The sequence below is a fragment of the Notolepis coatsorum genome (genome assembly GCF_963971535.1).
Source record: "Notolepis coatsorum genome assembly, chromosome: 6".
Taxonomy (NCBI): domain Eukaryota; kingdom Metazoa; phylum Chordata; class Actinopteri; order Aulopiformes; family Paralepididae; genus Notolepis; species Notolepis coatsorum.
In genome coordinates this window covers 57,685,658-57,697,810 of record NC_140170.1, presented here as the reverse complement: position 1 = coordinate 57,697,810, position 12,153 = coordinate 57,685,658, and the positions used below count along the sequence as shown (strand labels likewise).

General features: G+C 45.1%; 1 protein-coding gene across 1 annotated transcript in view; it reads right to left on the bottom strand.

Moving 5' to 3' along the window:
- Positions 1-424: 424 nt before the first annotated feature.
- LOC311229494 (uncharacterized protein) overlaps positions 425-12,153 on the bottom strand; it is a gene marked incomplete at its 3' end in the record, with an annotated part of 41,896 nt that continues 30,167 nt past the window's right edge. Inside the window, exons 5-6 of the mRNA XM_084315575.1 lie at positions 11,264-11,406; positions 425-553 (exon numbers count right to left, since the gene is read on the bottom strand). Coding sequence (XP_084171701.1) covers positions 425-553; positions 11,264-11,406 — 272 coding nt within the window. The remainder of the gene's footprint in view (positions 554-11,263; positions 11,407-12,153) is intronic.

Sequence of the window (12,153 nt, the reverse complement as noted above, 5' to 3'; positions counted from 1 at the left end):
GTTGGTTGAGGTGTTATTAGGCTGTTTACAGGTTTACCCATGACAACTTCGTTTCATCTCCAAGAACGCATGAAGTGTGGAAACGCTTAATATACGCTGCCACAATAACAGCGCACCGGTCACGGTCGCGCGCCTATGGCCTTTTGTCAGGAAGTAAAGTGCATTTTGGATACAACTTTTTTTATTATTATTATTAAAACGTACGTTTTTATTGAAAAGTTTCGTACATTTCATGATTTACACAGTGAAAATCCCCATTTGAAATAATGTATCTTAGTTATATTTATTAGTAAAATAACACCATAGCACCGCCATTAGCCTTTTCATGTCACGCACCCCCAAGAGGGCTCTCGCGCACCACAAGGGGTGCGCGCACCACAGTTTGGGAACTGCTGCCCTATATCATATATGATTTTGAAAACTTTCAGCAACCATGCACAAACATCCGTCCGGCCACGCCCACATCCGCCCACGAATATAAGCGAGGGGCATGGCCGCACTCCAGCTCCTTCCCTTCTTTCAACACACGAAAGTCTGTGACGTGCACCTTCAGCTGTTGAAATGAGTTGTCAGTCATTTATGTTGCTGTTTTTCTTTTTGCCTTTAAAGAAAAAGTTAGGACAACATCACCACCGACATCCTCTGTGGGCCGCGGAGGTTCCCTGACTCCACTTTGTGGTAAGAGGGTAGGCTTCGGCGGCGCTCAGAGCTGGGTACGCGCCAGAGGCCATTGAGCGCCCCTCTTCAGTGAGAGGTTCTCCGACTCCGGTGTCCCTCTGGGGTTGACTTATGGCGCAAGCCCCCCGTCGTTGCTTGCTCCCGTCATTCGGTGAGCAGCTGTGACTGGTGGTCGGGTGGTTTTCACCAGCATTTCCTTCTCCCAGCCTCCGCTGTTCGCTATGAGTGTGGTACTGCTCAGAAGCCGTCGGCTCCGGCGTCAACATCAAACGGACCCCCGACGAGTGAGGTGGTCGGCAGTAGGAGGAAGGGTACGCGTGAACCACGGGGTTCAGGTCCCGCGGTCTCTGCGGGAAATGCTGAGGCCCTGCATCTCTTACCAGCACATCACAGATGTTGCATGAAGTGGACACGGGTGTAATCATGGGGAGAGACGCTGCTGGACTTTTCTTCAGAGTTTGTGACGGTAGACTGGTGAAACGTCACATGGCACTCAGTAGTCGAACTGGGCCGTGTTCAGGTAAGGGCCGGCGACGGCACCTTATAGTGGTTCACTGTCCTGGTACTGTCACTGCAGCAGCAGGTTCTTGCATCTCTCTCTCTCTCTCTCTCTCTCTCTCTCTGTTCTGCCTTCGAAATACTATACGTTAAAATGAGAAAGGTCCCTCTAAAGGAGTGACGAGTTTTTAACGTGCGTGTGTTTATTCACTGTATTTTGAAGTTGCTCTCGTATGAAATGAGTAATGAGGGCCCGTTGTTTTTTCTGTTGATAACAGCTCAAATTGACGGGTGGCATTCTCTTGTGTGAGAAAGTTTGGGATTCATTGAGAACACGCCTTTTAAAACAAGGCGTTGTGAGGTTTGGTCCGCTCCCCGCCACACGCTCCGTTCCTTTAAGGTACTATGTTGATTGATGCATTCCCTGCCACGCGCTCCGTTCCTTTAAGGTGCCGTGTTGGTTGGTGCATTCCCCGCCACACGCTTTTGGAGCAAGTATCAATCTCATCCCGCAGCTGTCACAGTTTGTAATTAGCGCCCTTGAAGGCTTTATATACACAGACCTCCTTGCTATCGATGTTGGGTCGTTCTCGAATACAACTGCATATACCTGCCATTCCCCGTCGCTGTTCCTGTCTTCTTTCTCTCCAGGACCTTTTTGTGGAGAACCGCTGTGGAGAACCTGGTTCCCCGTTTGGAGCTGCGCCTCGTTATCTGCCCGCTTTACGCGTTGCGCTCTGGTGAGTTTTTGGAAACAGTCCTTTTGGATTATCAGTTTTTTGTGTGTTTGGTGAACACTGAAAAAATACCATTTTTGTTTCGCACTGGACTCAGCTAATTTGTGTTAGGATAACACTGAAGAATTCCGTTTTGTTTCGCACTGGACTCAGCTGATTTGTGTGTTAGAATAACACTGAAGAATACCGTGTTGTTTTTCACTGGACTCAGCTAACTTGTGTGTGGTACACCGAAGATCAAGTCACTTGGGATTAATACTGGACTCAGTCACCTCTCTGCCTCTGTGTGTTCGTTGGGCTGTTTCTGATTTCTCTCTCTCTCCCTTTTTCCACCGTGAGTGAAAGCTGGGAGTATCTGCAGAGCCGCTACAACGTCACATGCCAATTCCTCACCACTATCTACTGGGAGTATCTGCAGAGCCGCTACATCGTCACTTGCCAGATCCCCGTTTGTTTGATTACTGTACCTCATCCATCTTGTGACTCTGTAAATAAATACGCCCTAGCTTTTGGCTAACTCTGAACTTCCTGTCTGTGCCGTTGCGTTTGAGGTCGGTTACAAACCATAACAGGCGTGGACTCTGAATTCGCAATTGACATTGCTATTTATGTTAGCTTGCATTGCCCCTCTCTTTTTCATTCAGTCGGTATATATTTTTTTCACGTGTTAATGTGAAAAGGCATGACTCGACAAGTCTTTCGCTGGTGACACGGAGAACGTGGGGCTTCGGGAAACGCGCCTTTTGAACAGGTGCAATTTTCTGTGCTCACGGTTGCTGGCTGCTATGTTCGTTCATGATGTCTTTTCATTGTAAAACGCAACTTGCGGCTATTAAGTGCCGCTTCGTGCTTCCAAAAAAGAGGCCTCATACATTTGTTTTTTACGCGAGGCTCCGGCTGTATATTAACACTGTTATTTCTCCCCTCCTACCCCCCCCCCCCCCCCCCCACCCAATACATTTGCTGGAATAAGGGTCCCTCCTTCGAGGCAACTTTTGTTTGTTGTAACAAAAAGTGTGATTGTTCACTGTATTTTGGGGTGGGGGTGCGAAATAAGCAATAGGCCTGCAGCTAAAGTACTGACGGGCGACGTGTTCCTTGTATAAAGTTGTGCGTTGCATGTGGTGAAACACGTTTTTTTAATAAACGTAGCCACTGAAATCCGCGACTGGTGTTGCTATTTGTTGGCTTGCAGAGCTTGTACATGTGGCATGTAGATCCCTCTCTTTATTCCACCTGTGTTTTCACTTTACGTGGTAGATCCAGAGCCGTGGGTAGAACCGTCTCTTACACAGACTGGGTTAACGGCTGTACTTGGCGTGCAAATATGAAGCGGATACGCTTGTATGTAGGGATGGGAATCGAAAACCGGTTCCCATTGGTAACCTCGTTCCCAGTTTTATCTCCGTGAGAGCAATGATAAAACGAGCAGAGCAATGTGTGTGGACAAAAGGCGGGTTGCTACGTTTACTGTAGGAAGGGGCTTTTAGACCCATGTTTTTATTTTTTGCTTCGAAAAGAGGGACATCCTCTCAATATGCGGGACGTGGGACATTAGGTAAAATGGCTGTGCAGTATACAACCAAAAGCGGGACACCTGGTCACCCTAACTGTGGCTCGCGTTTGTTTACTGTGGCTCGCGGATTATGTGATGGGCAAGCTACTTGGAAAATGTAGTAAGCTACACTACCAGTTACTCTCGATTAAAATATAGCTCAACAATAATCAAATAAACACAAATATATACTATCTCTATTGGAATGGAGACTTTTCAGCACAGGATAAACTAGGGATGGGCAAAAAAAAACAGATCGATTGATCACATGATGTACTTGAGTACTCGTGGAGGAAAACGCTGTACAAAATAAATGTCTTTTCCGGTGTTTTAGACTTTGCTCTTTTATTTTGAAACCCACCGACCGGAAGTATTGTTGTTATTATCCTAGCAGAACCTATGAGCGGACAACTTGTGTCGTCCGTTTCTGTGTTTTTGAGCTAATGATAAAACAAATGTTGAGATTGTTGGTGAACAACTAACTTTAGGTTAGTTTTAACGTTAGCTACTAACGTTAGATGCAGCTACTACAGGCAATCAACGATGAGGAGGAAGCGTCATAGCATCAACGCTAGATCTTTAATCTTTATTTAGCAGTCCAGTTTCTCCGGGCAGTAGCGTATAGCGTTTGTTCACGCTACATCACTACTTGGGTCTAAAAATAGCTACACTACAAAGAACGCTACTTGGTTCAAAAGGAGCGACGCTACCATCACGCTACTGAGAAATGTAGTTAAGCTATGTAGCGTTGCTACTGCCCAACATACGCATGGTGCTCACAGGAGCTCTCGTGCTGTACTCTGTAGTAACGCCAGCGGCCCGCCTCCCCACACGGAGAGGTACTGGTTCCCGCCTCATTAAAACAAACACGCAAATAGCAATTAATTGCGCCCGTCAAAATCATTGCATTCATTTTCATTATTGCGCGATAAATTGATTTATTGCTTATTGCAACAGGCCTAAACACAAGCCAATACATAAAGGACAGGGGCCCGGGGAGGGAGCTCTCTCTCTCTGTGTGTGTGTGTGTGTGTGGGTGTGTGTGTGTGAGAGAGAGTGTGAGTGAGAGACAGAAGTCAGAGGAATAACAACCTGTTATTCAATAGATTAAATTAGTTTAAGAATAAAAAAATAAATACATTTTAAGAGAATCTCAAATACATTATTTTATTTAAGTGTAGGCTATAGTTAATGTTTTATTTTTTACAGTTTTTGTATTTTTCTGACATGGGGGCTCAACAATAAATGACAATCAGAAATGTCAAGTTGCATGTTGTTATTCTAACCAGCTTAGACCCCGACGCTCTGCATCTTCTGGCCGCCTCAGACCTACTCCTATCCGAGCTCCGGGAGGGTGATCAAAGAGAAGTCGCCTATTCTCAGTCCTTGCCCCACAATGGTGGAATGAACTACCCACCCCAGTTAGGACAGCCGAATCACGTCCAATCTTTCGCCGTCGACTAAAGACGCACTTCTTCAACCATTATCTGAATAAAAAAAAATATATCTAACCCTAACTAACCGTACTGTCATGCACTTGTCCTAATAAACTAACCTACACTGTAGCACTCAACACTTTGATGAACATTGTTGCTCAGCTGATAGAGTTGTGCCCTTCCTGATGGCTTGTTGTACAGAACTTGTAAGTCGCTTTGGATAAAAGCGTCAGCTAAATGACTAAATGTAGTTCTGTTGCATTTCCAATTTATTTATTTAAATTATAATTTGATCAGGTATCGATAAGGGAATCGATAAAGAATCAAATCGATAAGCAGAATCGATAATGGAATCGTATCGATAAAATCCTATCAATTCCCATCCCTACTTGTATGTGCTTTTCATTTATGACACGGCTGGGCCGCATCTCTGTCTGCATTTGCTTGCTGTTTTGTATCAAATGTGGGGTAGTTAATGAGGGGTGTAGAATAATCCCCCCACGGGTATGATTATCCTTTACAAAGATGACTTGACCGGGAGATTGTGGTTCGAAAATCGACCGCCCCTCTCTCTTGCTGGAAGCAGGGCTCGTCCTGTCAGTCTCCTCGACGTGTGTATATCCTCGCTCGTCGCAGGGGGGGGGGGATTCCCCGTTTAGCCCACACCGAATTGGTGGGTGGGACTGGGGGATCCCTGGCCATTGAAGACGTCACAGGCTTCATGTTTTCTTATTGGCAGTGAGATGTATCCGTGAGTTATAGGACCTGCACTGCAGGCCACTGACATTGTAAATGAGAGGTAGCGCGATGCAGTCGAGGGTGTGGTCCTTCTGCTCTGCTTTCTTTTAACGGTTGTGTATGTTGGGCTGTTATGCCCATTTTCCACTCTGTTAAATAACCCTTTTTCGATTGTGTCACTCACGTTGAGGTCTCTCTGGGGTAAGGCCGACGTCTTCCCCTCTCACATAAAGAGCGGAATTGATGCGGTTTATTCCCAGGCTCGTTATGTAGAAACCCATGTCTGTGCCTTTCGGGACCAGCTCCCTGCTGGTCGTCCCAGACAGCGGGGAGAGACGTTGTGGGGCTTTTTCTTGTTAGAAACTCGCCGTCGCCGTTCTCGGGTTTTTCACGAGCATACACGCTGTTCATAAATCAGCGTTTGGTCTTACGAGGCCGGTATCAGCGCTGGCCCGAGCGTGTTTTTCAATGATTGAATCCGCCTTCGGGACCGGCGCGCCCTGGTTTGTCCAACAACATAAAAACTGCGTTTTTTATGCGGTCGGCCGGGAAGGAGGTTTTTATCTCTACCGAGCGCCAGCGCACTATAGGTTAGACTCGAAGACTCGCGTGCATCTCCGGGGGGAAATGACGGGGTAGATCAAACATTGGCGGGGGTTCACGCCTGTTAGGTGGGCCACCGGGAGCTGTGCGTTTGCGTGCTGACTGTCTTGGTGGCGCCCCTTGTGATGTTTTTTGATCGACACGTGTACCTAACCCTCTCCTCTGGAGAGAGGCGGCGACGTGACGAGGGCGCGGGACTCGTCCTGGTCGCGCCGGACTGGATCAGTTTAACCCGTTGCTTCGGCCGTCGGCTCCCGCCTACCAAGTGGTCTGAGCTACCCGAACGCGAGGGATGCGTTTACAGAGCCTCCTCCTCTGGGAGTTTTTCAGAGCCTCTTCCTCAGGGGGTCTTCGCGGCGTGCCAGGCGGAGAAGGGCCTTCACCTGTGAGGGGTAGGCCCTGTCCGATACACTGGCGATGTGGAGGGAGGTGTCACCAGTAAACGCCTGGAGAGGTCTCGATGCCGCGGCCTCGTTGACCTCGCCAGGCCCCTTTTCTGGGGGTCCTAGCCCCCGGACTCGGCGGTGTGGCCTGGGGCTGGACCTCCTCCGCGCCACGCTGCTACGGTTTCACCCGCGTGGTCTGTTTTTTTTTTTAAATCCCGACCCCTCGGGATACCTCGCGGGTAGCGTCCGGGTCTAACGACCCCGACCCCATGAGGTGTGGGAGCTGTGACGCTGGCTTTTTCTTTTCACGTACGTTCCCTGGTAGCGTGCGGGGCACGGGACCGGGTAGTCGCGGGCCCTTCTGTCCCACGGTCTGCTCACCCTGTGCGTTTGTTGGGTGCTGTTCCCTCTTCGCACAGTCGGTGTCCTGTCCCCCTCCCACCCGTATTCCGATGGTTGTAGGGGACCTCAGCGGGTACATTTGTCGAGCTCTTAGATCTCTGCTCCGCTCTTTTATTCCAAAAGTGAGCGGAGCATGAACCAAGCTATATAACGAAGGTTATCCTATAACCCTAGTTATATGAGTATTGGTGAGTGCTCCACTCTTCACTCACTGAGGACCCCTATTGGTTTTCCTTTTTTTGCGTTGAAAAGGGAAGGAGCTGCGGCCAATCCGGCCATGCCCCTTGCTTATATTCGTGGGCGGATGTGGGCGTGGCCGGACGGATGTGGGTGCATGGTTTTCAAAATCATATATGATATAGGGGAACATTCCAAAAGTGAGCGGAGCACTCGCCAATATTCATAGGTTATAGGATAACCTTCGGTTTGGCTAAGTGTCTTGTCACTGGTACTTGATGATGAGAGTGTGACCTTAAAGCAGGGTTAGAAATTTACTTTTTCCCCCAGGGCTTTTTTTGCCCCCCCTTAATTGATTTTCGGGGCTTTTTTGTATTTCGGGGCACAGAATTTGTATGATGAAAATTAACATACAATTTTTAAAACACTTCACAAAATCACACATTGGCCCATGCCTACTAGACGCAAAAGGATATCGGTTGTCAAGCTGCTTTTGTATGTTGTAGTGTTGTCACGATACCAACATTTTGACTTTGATACAGATAGGAAAGGTAATGGAATATATTATTATAGATGACAGAACATCGAAAAGCCTTTATACAATTATTTAATTCATTATAATTGAAACGCTATTGAATAATAGTTAATACAATTATTCTGTTACAGCTACAACTGAGCTATAATTTATACTATAGCTACTGTCCATCAATATCTTCCTTTTGAATGAAATAGGTTCAGGAGAGAGAGATTAGAGCCATATGAAATCCGCGTTCACGGAATCGCGGACGGAATTGCGGAATTGACCAATAAAAATGGAATCAACTACAAAACGTGGAATATTGCAGAATTTGGCCTAATCTGGACTGAAATTCCGTTTTTGGGTGGAACGTTTGGTGCAAAGCAAAACATGACGGGGACCGCTGCGTGTTACACACAACACAGCAGTGTCCAAGCGTCTGCCGTCTGGCTGCTTTGATGTTAACATCGTCAATAAGCTAAGAAATTCCGCAATAAGCCCTAAATTCAGAGCAGAGCAGTATCCTAATGACTTTTATGCCTCCGGCGATAAGGTGTTTTGCTAATTCTGTCAACGTTCCGTGGACTGGACCCGCAAAAACACGTGCAACACTATTGTGATTAAATAGCTAACGTTACAGTACATAGGACTATAGATGGAAATGATAGCTTCTTGCTAAATCTGGTGGACCCATCCATTTGTTTAATGCAAACGATTTTCATCACACACTGTCCTTTATAAACTAAATAAACTTAAATAGCTATGTAACGTTACAGTACATAGGACTATAGATGGAAATGATAGCTTCTAGCTAAATCTAGTGCACCCATCCATTTGTTTAATGCAAACGATTGTCATTACACACTGTCCTTTATAAACGAAATAAACTTAAATAGCTATGTAACGTTACAGTACATAGGACTATAGATGGAAATGATAGCTTCTAGCTAAATCTGGTGCACCCATCCATTTGTTTAATGCAAATGATTGTCAGTACACACCGTCCTTTATAAACGAAATAAACTAAAGGTGCCTAAATTATGCATTAATAATAATAATAATAATTAATTTAATTTATATAGCGCTTCTCAATAACCCGAAGTCGCTGACAGTAGTCGGGAGCAGGAGTACAAACAAACTATATTTCATCACAATATAATAGATAGGCTACTGACATTGTCATTGTGATAATGTCAGTAGTAGCTAGCTGTATCTATTGTTTACACTTGAAATGTGTATTTTTATTTTGTGTGCATTTTTATTTTGTCACAATATTATTTGAACTGTATTGAACTGTATTTCTGAGTTGCAGCACTTAAAAACATTAAATGGACTGTTATATCTCATTTAATTGTGGACATTTATTCATTCTCACTTATTAGACACTATTTCTGATGGTCAAATTAGCATAAAAAGCTAAATACAGAATTCTGAAATATTAAAACGGAAAAAACGGAATTTGGGAAAAAATTCAATGGAATTTGGAAAATAATAAAACGGATTTCATATGGCTCTAAGAGAGATGTAGAGAGGGAGAGAGAGCGACACACACACACACACACACACACACACACACACAGATAGACAGATATTCTCAGCCCTCCCTTTCCTGAGCGTTCCCAGTGATGGCTTACTACTGTATGTGCGTGTGTGCATGTGCGTGTGCAAACGGGAACGGGACACACATCTGTGCAATAGCACACACCACCAAAGTCACTGGCTGGCCCACAGTGTGCGTATGTGTGTGTGCTAACTTCGCTAGCGTTATCAGCCATCAATATAACATTATCCACCTCAGTAACATTAGCTGCCTCGCCGGATTCCTTTCTCCTCGTCTCTCTTTCACTCAAAATAAAAATGAATGGGCTTCATGGCTGGCTGAATTTTTAGCGTTGTCCGATTCTGAATGTATAACTTGCCGCGACTTTCTTTTCCAGCGCGTACTGTGTTATCTATCCTTTCTCTCGCATGAAACCAGCCGCGTCACCACAGGAAACTCTACTGTGATTGGAACGTTTATGCGGCTTGTGGAATGTGGGACTTGTAGCAGCAGAGCGAAAAAAGCACTACTGAGTTTGTAATCTTCACTCGCACACTATGCGAGTAAATAATTTTTCCGGTTAGCATACACATATTTTTAGGGGCAAATGCAAGTGAAATGCTCGCACTGTAGAGCATATAATTATATATATAATTAGTAAACTGTCTGTTTTTTTTTTTGCTCCCCTTAACTGATTTTCGAGGGCATTTGGTCCATTTGAGGGCATTTTGCCCCAAGCCCCCGTTAATTTCGAACCCTGCCTTAAAGGGATAGTTTAGAGTTTTGGACATCAAGTGGTATGAAATACTATAGTAGTATAGTTGATGCAGTGCCCTCAGTTTACACACAGAGTCTCGTGGTCGGAGTTCTGACCTGGCAGAAGTTTTAATCACCCACAGCAGAAAACAGGGTGCTTCATTTTCTCTGCTTCAAGACCCAGCATTTAGTGACTACCTCACACTGAGACTAGTTCAACACATCATGTCACTCTGAAGCATTTAGTGACGTCACACTGAGACTAGTTCAACACATCATGTCACTCTGAAGCATTAGTGACTACCTCACACTGAGACTAGTTCAACACATCATGTCACTCTGAAGCATTTAGTGACGTCACACTGAGACTAGTTCAACACATCATGTCACTCTGAAGCATTAGTGACTACATCACACTGAGACTAGTTCAACACATCATGTCACTCTGAAGCATTTAGTGACGTCACACTGAGACTAGTTCAACACATCATGTCACTCTGAAGCATTTAGTGACGTCACACTGAGACTAGTTCAACACATCATGTCACTCTGAAGCATTTAGTGACGTCACACTGAGACTAGGTCAACACATCATGTCACTCTGAAGCATTTAGTGACGTCACACTGAGACTAGGTCAACACATCATGTCACTCTGAAGCATTTAGTGACGTCACACTGAGACTAGGTCAACACATCATGTCACTCTGAAGCATAGGAAATGTTTTCTGCTGTGGATGATTACAACTTTTGCCTGTAGCCTACAGTCTAAGGTCGCTTTCACACCTGAGCTCTTTGGTCCGCCTTAATCGAACCCTGGTTTGTTTCCTCGGATAGTCTGGTTGGTTTTGGGTGGTGTGAAAGCTCATTCGAACTCTGGTGTGGACCAAACAAGTGAACTCAGATGTAGCTCTGTAGCCAAAATGGCCAATATGTGCTCACTTCTATCATTGGAGTGGATGCGTCAACTCTGCTTGACTCCAATGGTAGGTGTCTCAAGAAACCCTGAAGTCCTGCATCCACTAGTCAAACCTAATGAATATATGTGCTGTATTTTGTTCATCCACTAGTCAAACCTAAGAAAGATCTGGTGATATATTTAGTTCATCCACTAGTCAAACCTAAGAAAGATCTGGTGATATGAGATTTTGTTCATCCACTAGTCAAACATAAGAAAGATGTGGTGATATGAGATTTTGTTCATATAGCCCAACCCTAAGCATAACAACTGAAGCATAATACCACCTCTGAGAGCATATGGTGTTGGCTAGGACCGGCTATGTGGTCATCTTTCTTGTCTGCAGCTGGTGAAACAGCTCCGACATGTTTGTTGGGGCCGTCACTGAGGTCATTCTTTCCCTGGGACATCTTCACTGGACATGGCTCTGTAAAGTCCATACAGACAAAATCATAATTGAAAGCAGATGTAACATTTCAGTTAGATTAGGCTGTATGGTGTAGCAATAGCAATTGTACACTAGAAATGTAGTAATGTCATATTACTTTTGCTGTAATCTGTAAACAAAGTTTAAGGTTTCTCTGCTCCCAATTTGTCTCTTGCTCGTCTTTTCCACATGCTTGTTTTGATTCTGTAGGCACAATATATGCTTACCTGTGATTTGACTTAATTCAACAACAAAGCAGTCGGAGCAATGGCAAGCCGGAAACTGTCGAAATTGTAGTTATTTGAAGTTTGGATTTTTTTTCACAACTGAGGTAGGCAAATTAAATGTCTTGAGACTAAAGTACCGAAAAAAGTACCGTTGGGTACCGGTATCGATTCACAGGTACCGGTACCGTATCGGTTCAAATGTGAAAGGTATCCATCCCTAACAGCTAGGGGTGGGCGATATGACGATATTAAATATCGGGTACAGTTCATAAACAATACACTTTTTAAACGTATCGCGGACATCGTGATGTTTCTCACAATCCCTCACATCAGTTTATAAGCCGCCGCGGTTGAGATGACTTACTTTGCAGTGCTCCTGGGTGCGACTGTTTTGGTGTGTGCTCCCAGCTCCCAGCAGGTCTGTCTGTCTGTGTGTATGTGTGTGTGTTTAGCGTCTTTTCCCCCGTGGTCATGTGCGTAAAAAAAAAAAAAAGCTCTGCCTTTGATTGGCTATAACACG